This window comes from Euprymna scolopes, chromosome 6 (assembly GCF_053919585.1).
Source record: "Euprymna scolopes isolate OS-2025 chromosome 6, ASM5391958v1, whole genome shotgun sequence".
Lineage (NCBI taxonomy): Eukaryota > Metazoa > Mollusca > Cephalopoda > Sepiida > Sepiolidae > Euprymna > Euprymna scolopes.
The window spans coordinates 74,240,133-74,257,157 of NC_136487.1; the positions used below are offsets into that span (position 1 = coordinate 74,240,133).

General features: G+C 35.3%; 1 protein-coding gene across 4 annotated transcripts in view; it reads right to left on the reverse strand.

Annotated features, from left to right (window-relative positions):
• Positions 1-785: 785 nt before the first annotated feature.
• LOC145277698 (intraflagellar transport protein 52 homolog) overlaps positions 786-17,025 on the reverse strand; it is an 89,633-nt gene continuing 73,393 nt past the window's right edge. For 3 of the 4 annotated variants that reach the window (XM_080129390.1, XM_080129392.1, XM_080129388.1), the window contains exon 2: positions 786-3,120. In XM_080129390.1, coding sequence (XP_079985516.1) covers positions 1,787-3,091 — 1,305 coding nt within the window. In that variant the 5' untranslated portion in view covers positions 3,092-3,120 and the 3' untranslated portion in view covers positions 786-1,786. Of the gene's footprint in view, positions 3,121-12,634; positions 13,238-17,025 lie in introns of those variants that run through there. The other variant, XM_080129389.1, reaches the window with a different exon arrangement.

Genomic DNA, 17,025 nt, shown 5'->3' on the forward strand with positions numbered 1-17,025 from the left:
TCCATTCAAAAAGGCTTATCTGCATGGCATCACTTTTCTTAAAAAGGTTAATCCTAGTATAATCTCCAGTTCAATGAGATATTTTACTTCAAAGAAAATATCTCTTGAGTGGTCAGACTCCAGCCAGAGACATTTTCAGTTCTGTGCTCCCCCCCCCCTTTGTTTTCTTTCGACCATCCGTATGCACCAGCAAAACATGCTGTGTTGTACATATTTACATCCAACAGAGCCTTACCATTGTTTAGCCAATTCCATCGACTATGTCCATTTATATTTCCAGATAAAATAGCCTTTTGATGTATTAACATTAGTGTTGGGCGTACCTATAATAATTCTTATCTGCTTGTCTCCCCATGGCAGGTGAATGTGACACAAGGGGTGTAGTGATGGAATGAAGGATCTTATGGCTGATATCAAAGACCAATATTTATTTATTTCTATATTTATGCATATATCATTCAAATACGGTAGTGTTTGTTGAATATATGGTTAAGTGGCAGTTTTAGTCATTTAGAACTGCTTTAAAGCTTCACCGCTCACTCATTTTTCGACCAAATTTCAAACAATTATTACAGTTCTCACCTTCTCAGATATATTGTGAAAAACAATTTTTTTTCAATTTTCGTTCAGTAAAACAAAAGTTATGAATTTTCTGGCGTTTAAAATCAGAAAAATATGTAAGGAGGTGAGCGATGCTTTTTATGACTCGTATCTATAGCAACCATGTCGCTTCAGCAACTACTGTTGCTACTAATTGGAAACAAGAAATAACAAGTGAAACAGAATAAAAGCACAAAAGGGAGATAATTGGGGGAACTTTATTGAAAGCAGACGAGTGCCATACATTGTTATTACATATATGTTTATGGAGGCAAAACAAAATGACTGAAATTAAACAAAGAACAAGTGAATTTATTGGAGACCTGGAAAAATCATGGATTACAATAGAAAAATGTGAGCATGAAAAGTAATCTGGTTAAGCTTAACTATTCCTTTAGTTTTCCATGTTTAAAGCTGAAAAAGAATAGGACAAGATATTCTAGTAAAAATATAATAAATCTATAACTTAAAATATTGCAGCATTAAGAATTTTTTTAAATTCAATTTATAACCTTATATAATCAATTCTTAATGCTGCAATATTTTAAGTTATAAATTTATATTTTTTACTAGAATATAATGTCCTTTTCTTTTCCAGTTTTAACAACTAGTCCTTTACTTTTCCATGTTTAAGCTTAACCATATTACTTTTCATGCTCGCATTTTTCTATTGTAATAGATAAATATGTACTTTCATCCCATCTCAGAAAAACTTAGTGAGTAAAACACATTTTTTAGCCTTTAGACAAATGAATTCCAGGTGGAAAGAAGAATATGAGTAACTGATAATTCGTTTTGGAATTTCCTAGAAAAAAAAAACAAAAAACACTGGATATGTAAAAACAATAGAACCACACACACACACACACATATATATATATATATATATATATATATATATTATAGTTAAATAAAGACAAAAATTAAAAGGAAAAAGTCAATGAAAAAGACTTGTAAAAGCATTTGATGAACAGTTCTAAATAGAAAGGCATTCTTAACATGGGGAAGGATAGATGTGTTTCGAGTTAATCATCTGGCAGTCTTTGCTTCAGCATCCTCTCACTGTCTATGTAACCTGCCGGAAGACGCTGACACAAAGTTACCAGAGATTGGATCATAAACTGGATCAGTACAAGTAATTTAATTTGTTTTGTTTTTTTTCAAATTTATTTTTCAGGTGTTCATTTTACATCTCCTGATTCAGTTTTTTGAATTCAACAACTCTGAGAAAGATATATTCGAGTATATATTTAGTATCCCTCATGTCTAATGGCAGCTTGCTGGTTACGCCAAGAATATCGCCACATTCTCGGACATAGTAGTTCAGATCAGAGTCGGAACATTTATTTGTCAACTTTGCCAGTCGAGCCTTCTCAGATGAGAATTCTTCCTCCAAATCAAACAAGTCCAAGCTAGGCAGAGGAAGTTCTTTGAGGAACAAAGGATACAAAGCTGGCTGCAGAGCATTCAGTGGAGTCTCGAACTGTGGGGTGACTAGAGCAACAGTGTCATGTTTGACGTGAAGTTCATTATAAGCCCGGATTGCGGTTGGCACAAGAGATGTGTCCAGCATATAGAGAGAGTTATCAAAAAGCTTGGTGATATCTATGGGTATATCGTCCGTCTCTTGAAGGCAGGTTTTCAGCCCTCGGGATATAATTTCAATGCGAGGCAGCATGTTATAATCAGAGATATCTGGATCGTCCGCATCAATCTGGTTCAGTTTTATATCATTGGTCGTGAGAAACTTGAATAGCATTTCCAGAATTTTCATGTTCTCCTCTTTTTCGATATAGCTATCAGTAAACATCTGGACAGAACCCATGACAGCGAGTTTACCTTGCTGGGATGACTTGCTTTCAAAGCTAAGAGCACACACGGGACGGTTGAGTGGAAATGAGACACTCCCAGAAGAAAGGATCGGCACGGCAGGTCGGATCACATTCAGTGTTGCTCCAAACGGATACAGAAATGAAAGAGCCTGAGCGTTGTTAATAGTGTCACCTTCACCGGATCCACCAACCATGAGCTTCCCCGCAGCAAGACTTATAGCACGGTTCACAACTCCATTCTGCACAAGGACTTCTTTCGGGTGGTAATATTTATGATATGATGTCCGCACCACCGAGTCGCCATTTACCATGATTCCAAATTCTTCAAGAAGAAAATTCAGATTGTTTTGCAGACGTTCCTCTCCGCCTTCATGGAGCAATACAAGAATGCTGCCACCACTGGTAATGTATCTTTTGATGACATTGAATTCTTCCTGAGTGAATTTCTCGCGAGGTGCTGCTAGGACAAAGATGCAGGCTTCAGACAACTTCTTTTCGCTGATTTCTTCTTTGTTACTCTGGAATCGCCATTGGGATCGTAGCTTCCGGCTCAGCATCTTAAATCCACGGTTGAGAGTAAACTGTTCGTTTTTGCTGGTATCAAAGAGAACCAAGTTTCGGCATGGGTTTCCTCCCATTCCTTCAGTGATTGGTGCCATTTCTGTGCAGATGTTTAACTGAAAAGAAACTAAAAAGAAAACAGATATAAAACTAATTAGATGTACTTTTTCATTAAATCTATATATCTATAAAAGTGAAACTGATAGAGTAGTTTGGTAGGGAAATGTACACACACACACACGCAATTTTCAGTCTACATACTCAAGATTGGACATAAGGGGCATTGAGATTTGGGAAAATCTTTTTAATTGGTTTTTGGTCAGAAATTTGGCTGTCAAGGGGTCAAAGTTCAACGATTTGACCTTTGAAAACTACCAGACTCCTTCGTCAATTTTGGGTCTGAACACTTGAAATTTTAGATGTAAGTTACTTAGACATGGATCAAACTTTTTAATTTGATTTGAGCAAAAAAAAATAAATAAATGTTAAGAGGTCAAATTTTTTTTTAAATTTGACCTCTGCGGTCTCTACCAAATTACTCAGCCAAAAAAATATATATATAATAAATATGTACGTTTTCATTTAATGTTTCAATAAAATCAGTGATTTAGGTGAATAAAAAAAAATGACAAGATTAATTCAAGCAAAAATTAACATTTTATTTTATCTTTATCCAAATGAATAGCTATCCCAACTATATTAACATCAAAACAGGTTATGCTTATTTTATTCTATAGTACACGTTTTGTAATACCGTATATAGAGTACACAAACCCCCACCAAGACCTTTAGATCTTCATTTGCATATTTATTTCATAAACAGCTTCTAATATTCCGCAATACAGTTGTTGATTTGTATCATGTTTTCTTATACATATGCAATATTTTTGTCAATAGTAAAACGTCTGATGGCGTTAAGGTATCTAAAACAGGTACTACATTTTCAGCTATTTATTTGCAGAAAATATTAATTACATTGTGAAACTATACTTTGATCTTACCCAAAAGGACCACAAAAATGTTTTTATGCCTAGGCATTTCGACACAAAAAACGAAAACACAAGAGAAAAGAAAAAGGAAGGAAAAAAGATTGAAAAAGAAAAGATAAAAAGAAAAAAACGATCGTATTATTATAGAGGAGGTGGTAGTGGTGTACTAATATCATTTTAGTTGTCATAAAATCGTCTTGCCAGGATTTACCTCCCCTTTTTAAAGAGGTGAGAGGGTAATGTTCCTAGGTATTACACCCGCTTTAGGAAGAGAGGGTAATGTAATATTTATTCTTATGAGATCATCTTTCCGTCTCTCAGTCATTACCTCCTCCTCAGGAAGTCAAGTGTAGTATATTTTCATTCACCATGATATCTTCCCAGGCTAAAAAAAAATGGGACGTTTCGACTTGGCCTCTTCAGTGTCGCCATTTTAGCTTGACCTTACCTGTCACATTTTTATATAGATTTTATAGCTTTTTTTAAAATATTAAGAAAAACAATATGGAAATATATCACTTAAATGTTTTTAAGAAAAATAATTTTTTTGCAAAACTCTTTTTGGTTGATTATTTTCTAATAAATTTTTTAAGAATTAAAAACTTGAAAAAAGTTTTTTTTTTGTTACTATGCTGAAACAATGTTATTTAGAAAGCTATTCTTAACATGGGAGGAGGAGGAGGATGTTTTGTAACGATTCTGTATGTTCACTTAACAATTTAATAAAAAAGATATCGTAAAATTGTAATTTAACTTGAAAATACTATATAAAAAATAGCACGGTAACATAAGTGCATAAGCACCATTCTTTTTTTTTTTTTTTAATTAAGAAAAACAGTATAAAAATATTATTTTGTCGACGACTGAATGTTGTCTGTTTTTGAGTTGTATTTTAAATAAACACCTTTTGAAGATTTTAATGTTTATATCAATTTAACTGTTTAAAAGGAAAAATCATTTTTACAAAGTTCTTTTCGGTTAATTATTTAATAAATAATTCTTTGAGGATTAAAAACTCGATATTTAAAAAATTTTAATTAAGAAAAACTATGGAAGTATAATCTCATTAACGACTGAGCGTTGTTTGTTTTTGTGTTGTGTTTTCAATAAACACGGTTATTTTTAAGTTTTTTTTTTTTTTTTTTTCTTTAAATAAAATTAAAAGAAAAATTATTAAAAGAAAAAATATCTTCATTTATTGAATTAATTTTAAAAATATAGAAGAATCGTCCTCTCGCCAAATCTGCGATGCTGAAACGTACAAACCCCAGCTTACTTGTCATATACAAGGTGCCTTCAATAAGTTTCCAGGCTATTTTTGTGTGGGCATTTAAAGTTGTTGTAGACTCTTGAAAATTCAGTATGTTATTGCTGTACAATTTATGAGAGGACTGACCAATTTTTATGATTTCAGGTTCAAATGAACAGTTACAGCAGGAATTAAAATGCACCCTAAAGCCTGATTAAAATGCACTGTAAAGCCTGATCGTCACAGTTGGTGAATTTCAAAAATGCAACCAGGACATGAGAACACTTTAGAAGAATGATATGCGATAAAATTCTGTTTTGAACTCTGGAAAAATGCCAGAAACGTATGAAATGCTTCAGACTGATTTTGGACCATTTTGCATGAATCAAGCATGAGTTTTTGAATGATATAAGAGATTCAAGGAAGGCAGAGAGTCTGTGATGGATGATAAGAGATATGGGAGGAGTAAAGAAGTCAGAACACCAGAGTTCATTGATCAAATAATTTCATGGATAAGAACGATCATGTGTCTATAGAGACAATAAGTGCACAGTTTGATGTCAGTGTGGGAACTGTACACATAATTATTCGTGAGGAACTGAAAATGTGGAAAGTTTGTCCCAAGGATGCTTAGAGAAGATCAGAAAGAAAGACGTTGTCATGACAGCAGGGAGATGATCGAGCTGATCGGTTCAGATTCTGCAGTTTTTGATACTCTAGTGACCTGCGATGAAAGCTGGATCTGCTGCTATGACCCAGAGACCAAGAAACAGAGTTACCAGTGGAAGCATGCTGGCTCTCCCAGACCCAAGAAGGCCATACTGAGTAAATCCACCCAGAAACTTATGATCCTTTTTTATTTTTGCCAGCATGGGCGTGATCTGCATGCACTGAGTTCCCATTGGACAGACAGCCAACAAAGAATACTATGTTGAGGCTTTAAAGTAATTCTGAAAGAGATTTCAGAAGAAGTTTGCATTCTTCAAATCAGGTCCTTAGCATTTCCATCAGGACAATGCTCCAGTCCACAACTCCATCCTTGTCACAAACTATTTGACCAAGATGGACATCAAGACAGTTCCTCGCCCTCCCTATAGACAAAACCTTGCTCCCTTAACTTATTTCCTAAGCTTAAGGAAAACCTTAGAGGCTGTCGTTATAAAACAATTGAGATTGTAGAGGCTGACGAGGGTCATTGACATGCTTACACAAGGACTTCCCTGGGGCCTCCCAGAAGTTGTTGGAACGGTTCAAGTGTATTGCAGCTGGAGGAGATTACTTTGAAGGGAACTAGAGTTTTGTGTGTGTACTATCAATAAAAGTGCCCATAAGAAAAAAATATGGAAACTTATTTAAGACACCTCATATATAACACAGGAAAGATAACTTTAAGTCAGGCCCAAATAGCATTTAAGCTGATCAATCAAACTTTACTTCTAACTATACAATTTTCATTTATTATTGTTTTAAGAGTTAGCAGTTTAAAAACTTTCTTCACTACAATTTAATTTTTTAAATATTTTATCCACTCCAGACGATTATAGAATATTTTTAAATAACGTATTAAAAAATCATCAAGGGAGACAACTTATTTTAAATTTTTTAACCACCACTTATCAAGGCCCGGAAGCCATTCGGGGATAAGGGTTAATGAGTGTACAGTGGTCAAGAAGGACATATAGTAATCGTTAGTAGTGGAAATTTGGTAAATTGGATTACATAAGGGGAGGGCTCATCAAGAATTTGTTCACATTGGACTTGAAGACAACCATATCGTAGTCAGCTGAAAAACGGAACAGTTGCACAGTCTTGCAGTTCTAAGAAGGAAGCTTTGTTCATGGGATCTGTGTTTGGGTTTAGGCACAGATAAAGAGTGGGGAAATTATTGATAGCGGTTTCAACTAGACAAGTGTTTTTTGTGAAAGTCAGGCCAGGGGGGGGGGGACCATAGATTGGAGCTCACACGAGCACTCGCCATGAAAATAACAAAGTAGGGACAGGTCCGCAACATCTCTTCTGTGGGAAAGAGGTTGCAAGGAAGAGAAAAGGGCATCCCCCACTAGACTACGGTCTATTTTGAATTCTTTCAAGGCAGGATAAACTGCTTATAGCAGCTCCTGTCCAGACATGGCAACAGTACTCCATCCTTGGACGTACTTGGCTCTTATACAGGTAAAGAATTGCATCAGCAGTGAAATATCTACTGGAGCGATAGAATGATCCCACCATTTTTCCAACAGCCTTGGCAACGGATTTGATGTACGTGTTTCATCTCAGATCAGGAGTAAAGGTTAAACCTAGAAGCTTGTCAAAACATGGAGCCATTCAATTCAATTGATGCCAGACGGGGATCAGAGTGTTGATGGAAAGATAGAAGTTTGGTTTCAGATTCACTAAAATTAACCAGCCACCTCTTTCCCCATTGCACCCCATGATCAAGATCAGAGGAGAGAGAATCAGAGAACTTGGTTATGACCTTTGAAGTGGTGCCATAGATGGTAGTGTCCTTAGCATAAATATTTACAAATGATCTTATTTTGTGATTTGGGAGATCATTTATGTAGCTCAGGAAGAGAGTTAGGCCCAGGATGGACCTCTGAGGGATTCCAACATTAATACTATGAATTTCTGATTTCTGACCATCAACCACTACTTTTACTTTTATAAACCTATCAGAGAGAAATGATTTAATAATTGAAAAGACATGTCCAGCTATACCATAGCTGGAGATTTTGTGGAGTAGACCTTTATGCCATACTCTATTAAAGATGTTTGATATGTCAAAAGCAATTACCCTAGAACAAAAACCTGCATCGAGATTTGCTAATCCTATGAGATATAACTGTTAGCACATCTGCTGTAGATCTAGCAGAATGGAATTCATATTGCATATCACTGAGGAGGTTATTTTTGTTAAAGTGGTTGCCTACTTCTCTATTTAACACAGATTCCAGCAACTTACTCATGACGCACAGGAGACTGATTGGTCTGTATTGACAGGGAGATGAGCAATCACCAGAATTTTTAAATACAGGACATACTGATGAGGTTTTCCTGGGTGTTGGGAAGTAATTTTCATTAAGACAATACTTAAACAGCTTTGTAAGTATGGGAGCTAGTTCAGGTTGAAGCTTTTTGAGCACTATAATAGGAATGCCGACAGGGTCAGATGCTTTACTGGAATAGAGGTTTTTTTTGCCAGCATCATGCACAGATATTTGTATGTCGCATAGCGTGTTTTCAGACATGGGAGGAAATACGAGGAGTTGGCGGCCCTGATCACATAAGGTAGAATTAACTGCAAAGTTTTTGGCAAAGAGTTTGACTTTGTCCAATGGTGACAAGATTATGTCAGGTCTATTAACGATGGTTAGGATAGAGCACAGATTTCTATTCAGGATTCCATTCATTATTTGCCAGAATTGGTGGGAAAAAAATGCAGTTTATCTACTTTGGACTTAACGGACTTAGCATACAACTCTTTCACATTCTTTATTACTTTTTTACAGTGGTTGCTGGCAGTTCTGAAGGTGGCTTTAGTCTCAGTACATCTATTACGTTGGAAGCAATGGAAATAGTAATTTCTGTGTGCAATGGCAGCAGCACATTCTGGTTGTCTGGAATCTTTGGGAGGATAAAGCTAATGAATAAATATAGGACAACAATAATAACGTATAAACAAAAAATCAGCATGGGAGACAACTTATTTTAAATTAAATATAGGATTTAGCTACCTTTGATTTAAACTAGCAAACAAATAAAATTAAAATCTGAAATGACTTCACTGCACTCCAAACAACGCTAGATAGATACAATTAGTTATATATTTTAGCTGTATCAACCCGATGTTGCCCAGGAGCTTTTTCCTTTCATTTTTATCTTTTTATAGAGTGAACTTATCCTATAATCTTATTAATATAGAGATAGAATGTAGATTTCACCCCTTCAAGAGATATCTAACTCCCCGATACAATCCTCTACCTGTATAAGAATGAGATACATCCTAAAATGGAGTACTGCTATCTAGGCTGGAGCTGCCTGGGACACCCTATCATGCCCTGCCAAAATTCAAAACTGGCTTCAGTATCTAGTAGGTGATGCCCTTTTATTTTCTCTGCAACCTCTTTTCCCCACAGAAGAGACGTTGCAAGTCTGTCTCTGCTCTAGCGTTATTTTCATGGCAAGTACTCGTCTGAGCTTCAATTAATGGTTCCCCTTGCCAAACTTTCACAAAAAACACTCGTCTACCTACAACAACGACCAACAGTTTCCCCACAGTGTGCCTAAATCTAAACAAATTCCATGAACAAAGTTTGTTTCCTAAGAGTGCCCGTCTGTGGAACTGTTCTGCTAACCTGCTTTCCAGCTGACTACAATAGAGTCGTCTTCAAGTCCAATGTAAACAATTTCTTGTTGAGCCCCCCCCCAATAATCTATTTCTGCCACTAATTATTAATATACTATTGTCTTAGTGTCTACCATACTCATTAACTTTTATCCTTGAATGGTCTTTGAGCCTTGATAAGTGGTAACGCCCATGTAAAAAAAATAATGTAGCGACTCGCCACAGATATTAAAAGTGGCTGTACAAGGAACGTTTCAGTTGCGCGTACAGCTGCTGTCTACACCTACGCAACTTCCGTGCACAAAACTTAAAACTTGTCTTGTTTCGCCGACGTAGCTGGAAGCACCTCATGTATCAAAGATTTTTTTTTTTCTTCAAATCGGATTACGAAGAAAGTGAATTTCAAAAATATTTTTTCCAACAGCTTTCGTTGGAGCCGGTTTGAAGCCTATAAAAAAGGCACGTGTGCCAAAACCAGTCAGTCGCAGTCAAAGTCAACACGCTGTAAACAACTCCAGTGGCTTCCGTTGGGTCCGATGTTAAACAACCAACAGTTTCACGCATGCGTCACACATCTAAATTCTCCACATGGAAGGACCAGATCAGCGAGAATTAATATTTTCCCTTTTCTCTTTTTTGTTATACTTCTTTCATTCCAGTTTTATCAAACTCTAAGAGAAAAATATACAAAGTCCTAGCGACCATACTAACAGTTACAAACATTACCTTCATTGCCAAAACATTCCTTTCCTAAACATTTTACATTTTTACAAACTATCACCTGACTCTCGTGCTGAATCAGCACGTGCACATATAAAAAATGCATCAACACAAATAACATGATTTGTGATTTTCTTTCTATTGTTAAAATAAAAGTCATATATTGAACTTTTATAAATCGCCTTTGCCTTAATGCTGTTTCTGACAACCTTTTTATTAGGGGTTGGGAAACATTTACCTATGCTCACATCATGACTGTGATACCAGGCATTGGTAAATGTTGATCAAGCTCCCTACAATAATAATAATAATAATAATCTTTCTTCTTTCAACTAATACTGAGCACTATATAATATTTAGATGGCTGCACACTAATAATATATTTGAATAAATATTTTATATTGGAAGGGAAATTAATTTGTACCTTAAATTTATTTCTCTCGCCTGAAAGACATTTTGCAAGTTATCTTCCCTTGATGTTGACCCAATGATAAACTGAAACAGAACATTATTCAAAGGACGCTTGCCGATATCAGCTTATCAAATCTCATTTTTAAAGTAATTTCTTTGAGCTGTAACTTGTTTATGTAGATCAACAATGATTTATTTACACTAGTTTTCACCCAATTATTTTTCATATTTGTGCCTTACCATTCACAACTCCACTTTATAACTATATAACATTTAGGACCAAGAATAATTTTACTGCAATATAACAAACTAGCAGTTCAGCCTGGCTTTGCTCGGGCCCTATGTAATGTTCAACTTTATGCACATATGCATATATATTAAAAGTTTGACTCATGTCCAGGTAACCTATATCTAAAATTTCAAGTGTTTAGACTCGAAATTAGCAGAGGAGTTTGGTAGAGTTTGCAAAGGTCAACTCTTTCAACTTTGACCTCTTGGCAGCCAAATTTTCGCCCAAAAACTGATTAAAAAGCTTGTTGCATGTCTGAATACCTATATAACATTTCAAATGTTTAGACCCAAAATTGGCTGAATAGTTTGCTAGAGACCGCAAAGTTCAAATCTTTTGAACTTTGACTCCTTGGCAGCAAAATTTACGCCCAAAATCGATTAAAAAGCTTGCGCTATGTCTAAATATACTTTATGTAAAATTTCAAATGTTCAGATTAAAAATTGGCTGAGTAATTTGGTAGAGATCGCAGAGGCCAAATTGTTTTTTTTAACTTTGACCCCAATTTTGACCTATTTACATGTATTGTTTTGGGCTCAAATCAAATTAAAAAGTTTGATCCATGTCCAAGTAACCTACATCTAAAATTTCAAGTGTTTAAACCCAAAACTGGCAGAGGAGTTTGGTAAAGTTTTCAAGGGTTAAATCGTTGAACTTTGACCCCTGGATAGCCTGAATTTCTGGCTGAAAACCGATTAAAAAGATTTTACCAAATGTCAATACCTCTTATGTCAAATCTCGAGTCTGTAAACTGAAAATTTACAGTTTGGTAGGGAAATGCATGCATGCACACACACTTTCACAGATATATAGATTTAAAATAAAAATATAAATGGTTTAATTTGACAAACTTAAATATTTTCTCTTAAGTAAAGATCTATATAGATGTCTACATTTAAAAGTAAAAATCTAGAGCCTAACTCCTAATTTTTTTCTAAATTAGCCCCTGCGTTTAGATATATTTGTATCTTATACAACCAACAATATAGTAACCCATATACAGCTAAAACTCATAGGGACCGTCATATCTTGAGGCATATGATTGGGAACCAATGCTTTATGTTCTTGCTATGTTTTATTTTTCCCCATGAACTCAATTTATTAGACAGCTGTCTTTTGGAGAGAAATAAGGATTTCACTTTTTGAAAAATCAGATTGAATTATACAGTTGGAGATGAACTTATATATACTAGGTCACAAATCTCCCATTTAGATAAAGGGCTGAATTGGATTGTGTAGAGATTAATGCTTCTGACTCAAATTGAGTACCTCTGCATTTATGAATGCACGATTTCCAAAGTTACTCAGGTGTGCTCAGAGGATGATGGAAGAACTAGAAACGGTCGACAAGTAGTTTTCTGGATATTAAGACATTATTTTCCAGTGTATCACTTTATGAATTTCAGTGGCCGTTGCCATTCTTAACATGAGTGGGAGGGGGGGGTGTAACAATTTTTATTTTTTTTGTAATAAGGCTCGCCTGGACATTTCTGGTTATTCCTGTCATCTGCCAGGTACACCTGAATAAATTTGGAGAAATCAAAGTTCATAAATGCAGAACTATCTTAAATTAAAAGCATTTAAATGAAATATCTTGGGGGAATAAAGACAATGGTGTCATATAATAATAAAACATACCTTTTTTATTTGGCTGAACTGGAAAAAGATTTCAGATAGAATAGTGAACTTCAAATATATAGTGCCATGCTCCGTAGTAGATTCTAATGCTGAGCTGGATAGAGTCAACTGAAGGGACAGCTGAGTCGTATAACTTCTCAGTCCGAATGGTTTTGATTATGGGCAAAATCTGTGTGGATGCACTTAGAATTGCTTGGTGTATGAGTAGAGTTTTTCAATTATTTGATGGACCAATTACTCAGAGCTCAACTTTGTTTACATCAAGAAAAAATAGTGCATCAAAACATGTGGCTATTAAAATGCAGTTTTGTTTTTCTCTAATTTACTTCCCATGAGGGCAGGATTAGACACAAGGTCGTTTTTAATGTAAGAAAAATCCAGCTCCTTCACAAAGGAGAACTCTGGATTAGAACAAAAATAAGAATTGCTTAGTAGTGCCAGAATTGATACATTTTGCTCCTAGCCAAAATGCCAAAGAGAATTTTCAATTTAAAATGGATGACAAAAGGCGAATAAGAAGGAAAGTAAGAGAATTAAAAAATGTTGATTGAAAGAAAGAAAAAAAATGGTTGATCATCAAAGAAGAAATATATCTACTTGAAAATGGATGAAGTCACAATAAGTTTCATTTTTTATTTAAGTTACCATTTATCCTTTATGACATCATCCATTATAAATATTATAAAAAAAAATGCAATTAACAACCAATGTCAAAGTTAAATTATACATTTATAACAAATATTGACCCAATGAGTCACAAATTGTTTTGAAAAGAAAATAAATAAATAAATAAATAAAATAATTTATATTACTTAATTTTTGGGGTTCTTTTTTATGAATAAGCAGCTCTGTAGAAGTGAGACACTTCTATATTATTAGTAATGTAACCAAAATCGTTGCATGAAAGAAAAAAACTTTTTTATAACAATGAAACGATTTATTTAATCCATCTACTTGTCTATTATATAAAAAGGAACTGTACATGTAAGTGAGTGAGTTCCCTGTGGACTCGAAAACGGCTTGGCCAATTTTTATGAAATTTCATGCAAAGATACATTATGGCGGTTTCGATCACCAGTTATGGAGGAGGCGATCGTTAATTTTTAGGGAAGTGTTCATAACAGGTTTTTGGAGGTCTCTCCTCTGATCTCGAGCGCGTGGTTCAGTGGGGGAAGATGTGGCTAGTTACCTTTAATGCATCTAAAACCAAACTCCTATCCTTACATCATCAACGCTCTGATCCCCATCTGGCATCAATTGTGATGGATGGCTCTCGTCTGGGTGAGGCCCCGTGTTTTGACAAGCTTCTGGGTTTGACCTTTACTCCTGATCTGAAATGGAACACGTACATCAAGTCTGTTGCCAAGGTCGCTGGAAAGATGGTGGGATCCTTCTACCGCTCCAGAAGATATCTTACTACTGATGCAATTCTCCATCTATATAAAAGCCAAGTACGTCCAAGGATGGAATACTGTTGCCATATCTGGGCAGGAGCTGCCAAAAACAGCCTATCATGCCTTGACAGAGTACAAAATAGACTTCGTGGCTTAGTGGGGGATGCCCTTTTCTCTACCCTGCAACCCCTCTCTCACAGAAGAGACGTTGCGAGCCTATCCTTGTTTTATCGTTATTTTCATGGCAGGTGCTCGTCTGAACTCCAATCCCTGGTCCCCCCTCGCCAATCTTTCACAAAAAACACCCGTCTAGCTGAATCCACTGTGAAAAATTTCCTCCATTCTATATCTGTGCCTAAATCAAAACGCGGATTCCATGAACAAAGCTTCTTTCTTAGAACTGCACGCCTGTGGAACTGTTCCGTCTGCCTGCTTCCCTCCGGACTACAACTTGGATGTCTTCAAGTCTAATGTTAACAAATTCCTAATGAACCGTCCCCTTAAGTAAACACTCCATCAAATCTCCACACTAACGTAATGTACTTGCAATAACCCTTATCCCTGAGTGGCTTCCATGCCTTGATAAGTGGTGATCACTGTGTAAAAAAAAAGGAGTGAGATATTTTGGGGATGAGCCAGTTTTAGAGAAATACTTTCAGTGAAAAGGATTTGCAGGTTTTATATTAAAATGTGAGAAAAACGAGATATTCTCATATAGTAAGCAAAATAAAATAAGGAGTTCTGAAGGTGTATATTCACAAAAGAGAATTTGTGTTTAAAATGGAAGGTTTACAGCAATAGAAAAACAGAATGTTCATGAATATTTTGAAAGTTCTTGTAAAAACAAGGGGGGATCATTAGCGGAGAGGAGTTCTGGATCGATTAATTAAGTTTTAGGGAGTCAGGAAAATCATATTCAAAACTTCTTTGCTCAATTAAATAAATTATAATTCATTGAAAATTGTTTATAAGAGTTAATGTTCTTTTGATTTCGTATTATAATTAGAGTTCAGTGAAAAAGATTGGAATATTTCAACAAATAAAGTTTTTGCCATGCGATAAGTCTGAGTTGTGCATGTGTCAGCACGTTCATTAATGTTTGTTTGCATGTGTGTGGAGAAAGATGTTGCAGAGATGGGTGCACAGAGTGGAGCATCCAGTAACATCTGTAAAGGGATGATGAATCGACGAATCTTTGAATTCATGATGAAGTCGAAAACTTGAATTGAAACAGCTTTCTCTAGCAACCAAAAAGAAAAAACAAAAATAAGTCAGCAAATAGAGACGACTCTGGGGCAATTACAAACAATTTTTATTAAACAGAAGAATATAATTTTTTGTGTGCTAGAGGTGCAAGTCAGTTCTTCTCGAATGTGTTCTGTCTCCGCACATGGAGGAAATTAAAAAGATTGGAGTCCATATGGTGAGATGTGCATCCTTATAAAAGGAAAAGATTTGGGAACATCCTTCCAGTGGGAAAAGAATATTGCTTAATTGTGAATGTATGGCTGATATTTTTCAGTGACTGAAGAAATCATCCGAGACTGAGGAAGGATTAAGGTCAGCGTAATTTAATGAAGAAAACCTTACAAAAAGAAATACTAGAGAGAAAAAGTTTGTAAGCATAGAATATTAATTCATTGTGGCTTGTGTGAGCTTCTTTAGGGAGATAGAATATTTCATTAGTTTGCAGTTTTATACAACACTTTAATCTGTGACGACTTGTGTACTGGCAGTTGAGTCTGCATGGCGATAATTTCGAGTCGGTTATTCAGTCTGGAAAAGAAAAAACTGTAGATCAGAAAATCGTTGCTGGAACTTGCAAAAAGGCTGTCTGGACTTGGTGTGGTTTAACATCCTTCGGACGAAGTTAGAAGTAAGAGACATAGGCCTGGTGACTTGGGAAACATTGTCTAAACTTTAAGATTTTTGTTCCTTAGAAGCGCTGGTTGAGTTTGAATAAAATAAAATACGCATTTTATAGGTTGAAGACAAAACAACGTATTATTACAAAATAAACAAACATTTATTTTGTTTGAAATTTATATTGAAATTCATAAATATATTTCAAAGCAACGCCTCATCTTCAGTATGTCATTTTTTTTGGCCATTTTGTTGGAGCAGAGAATCAGAAAGTATAAGTCCGTTTGTTGTTTTAAATCTCAGAACGGTGCATTTGGTGACCAAACGCACCGTTCGAGATTTAAGACACTACCATAAAAAAAAAAATATCTTTATGAATTTCAAACAAATTAAATTTCTGTTTATTTTGTAATAATGCGTTGGTTTGGCTTCAAACGTATATAATACGTATTTTATTTTATTGTCTAAACTGCTTAAATTTTGGCGCATTAATCTTTATATATCAGCTCCTTCGAACGTTCTAACCCGTTTACTGTATTCCTACATGAAAGGATAAAAATGTAGTCCCATGAGTGTGTGAAGGTGACGTATTACAACTGTGTTGCCTTGCGCAATACTGATTTGCGCAGATGTTCAGTGACAATCAAAATGTCCCCGTAATGAATGGATTTCAGCCATACAAATTCTTTTGTTAATATGATGAGCGACTTGGGTTCACTGGTCACTACACACTGGTTCATAGACTGGTCAACTACTTTCCACTGATTTATTGAAAGAAAATCTGGTCCTTTAAAAATTTGGGTAGCTTCAGAAAGACCATTTCAAATAAATTCAGAAAGTTTTGATCAGTCCAAAATATAATTGTTTTTATTAAGGATAATATATGCACAGATGATATGCGTTCAAATGCATTTTTGCATTTTGATTTTGTACATTGATGTGGAAACCTCGATTACAACTTTGTCTGGCAGTATTCTAAGGTTCTGTATCTAAATATCTTCGATAAGTATTGATCATTGATGAAAGAACGAACAGGCGATTTTGACCAACGTTAACACTTTGCACAGCCTGACTTTTTTTTTTTTTTTACACAGTGATCACCACTTATCAAGGCCCAGAAGCCACTCAGGGATA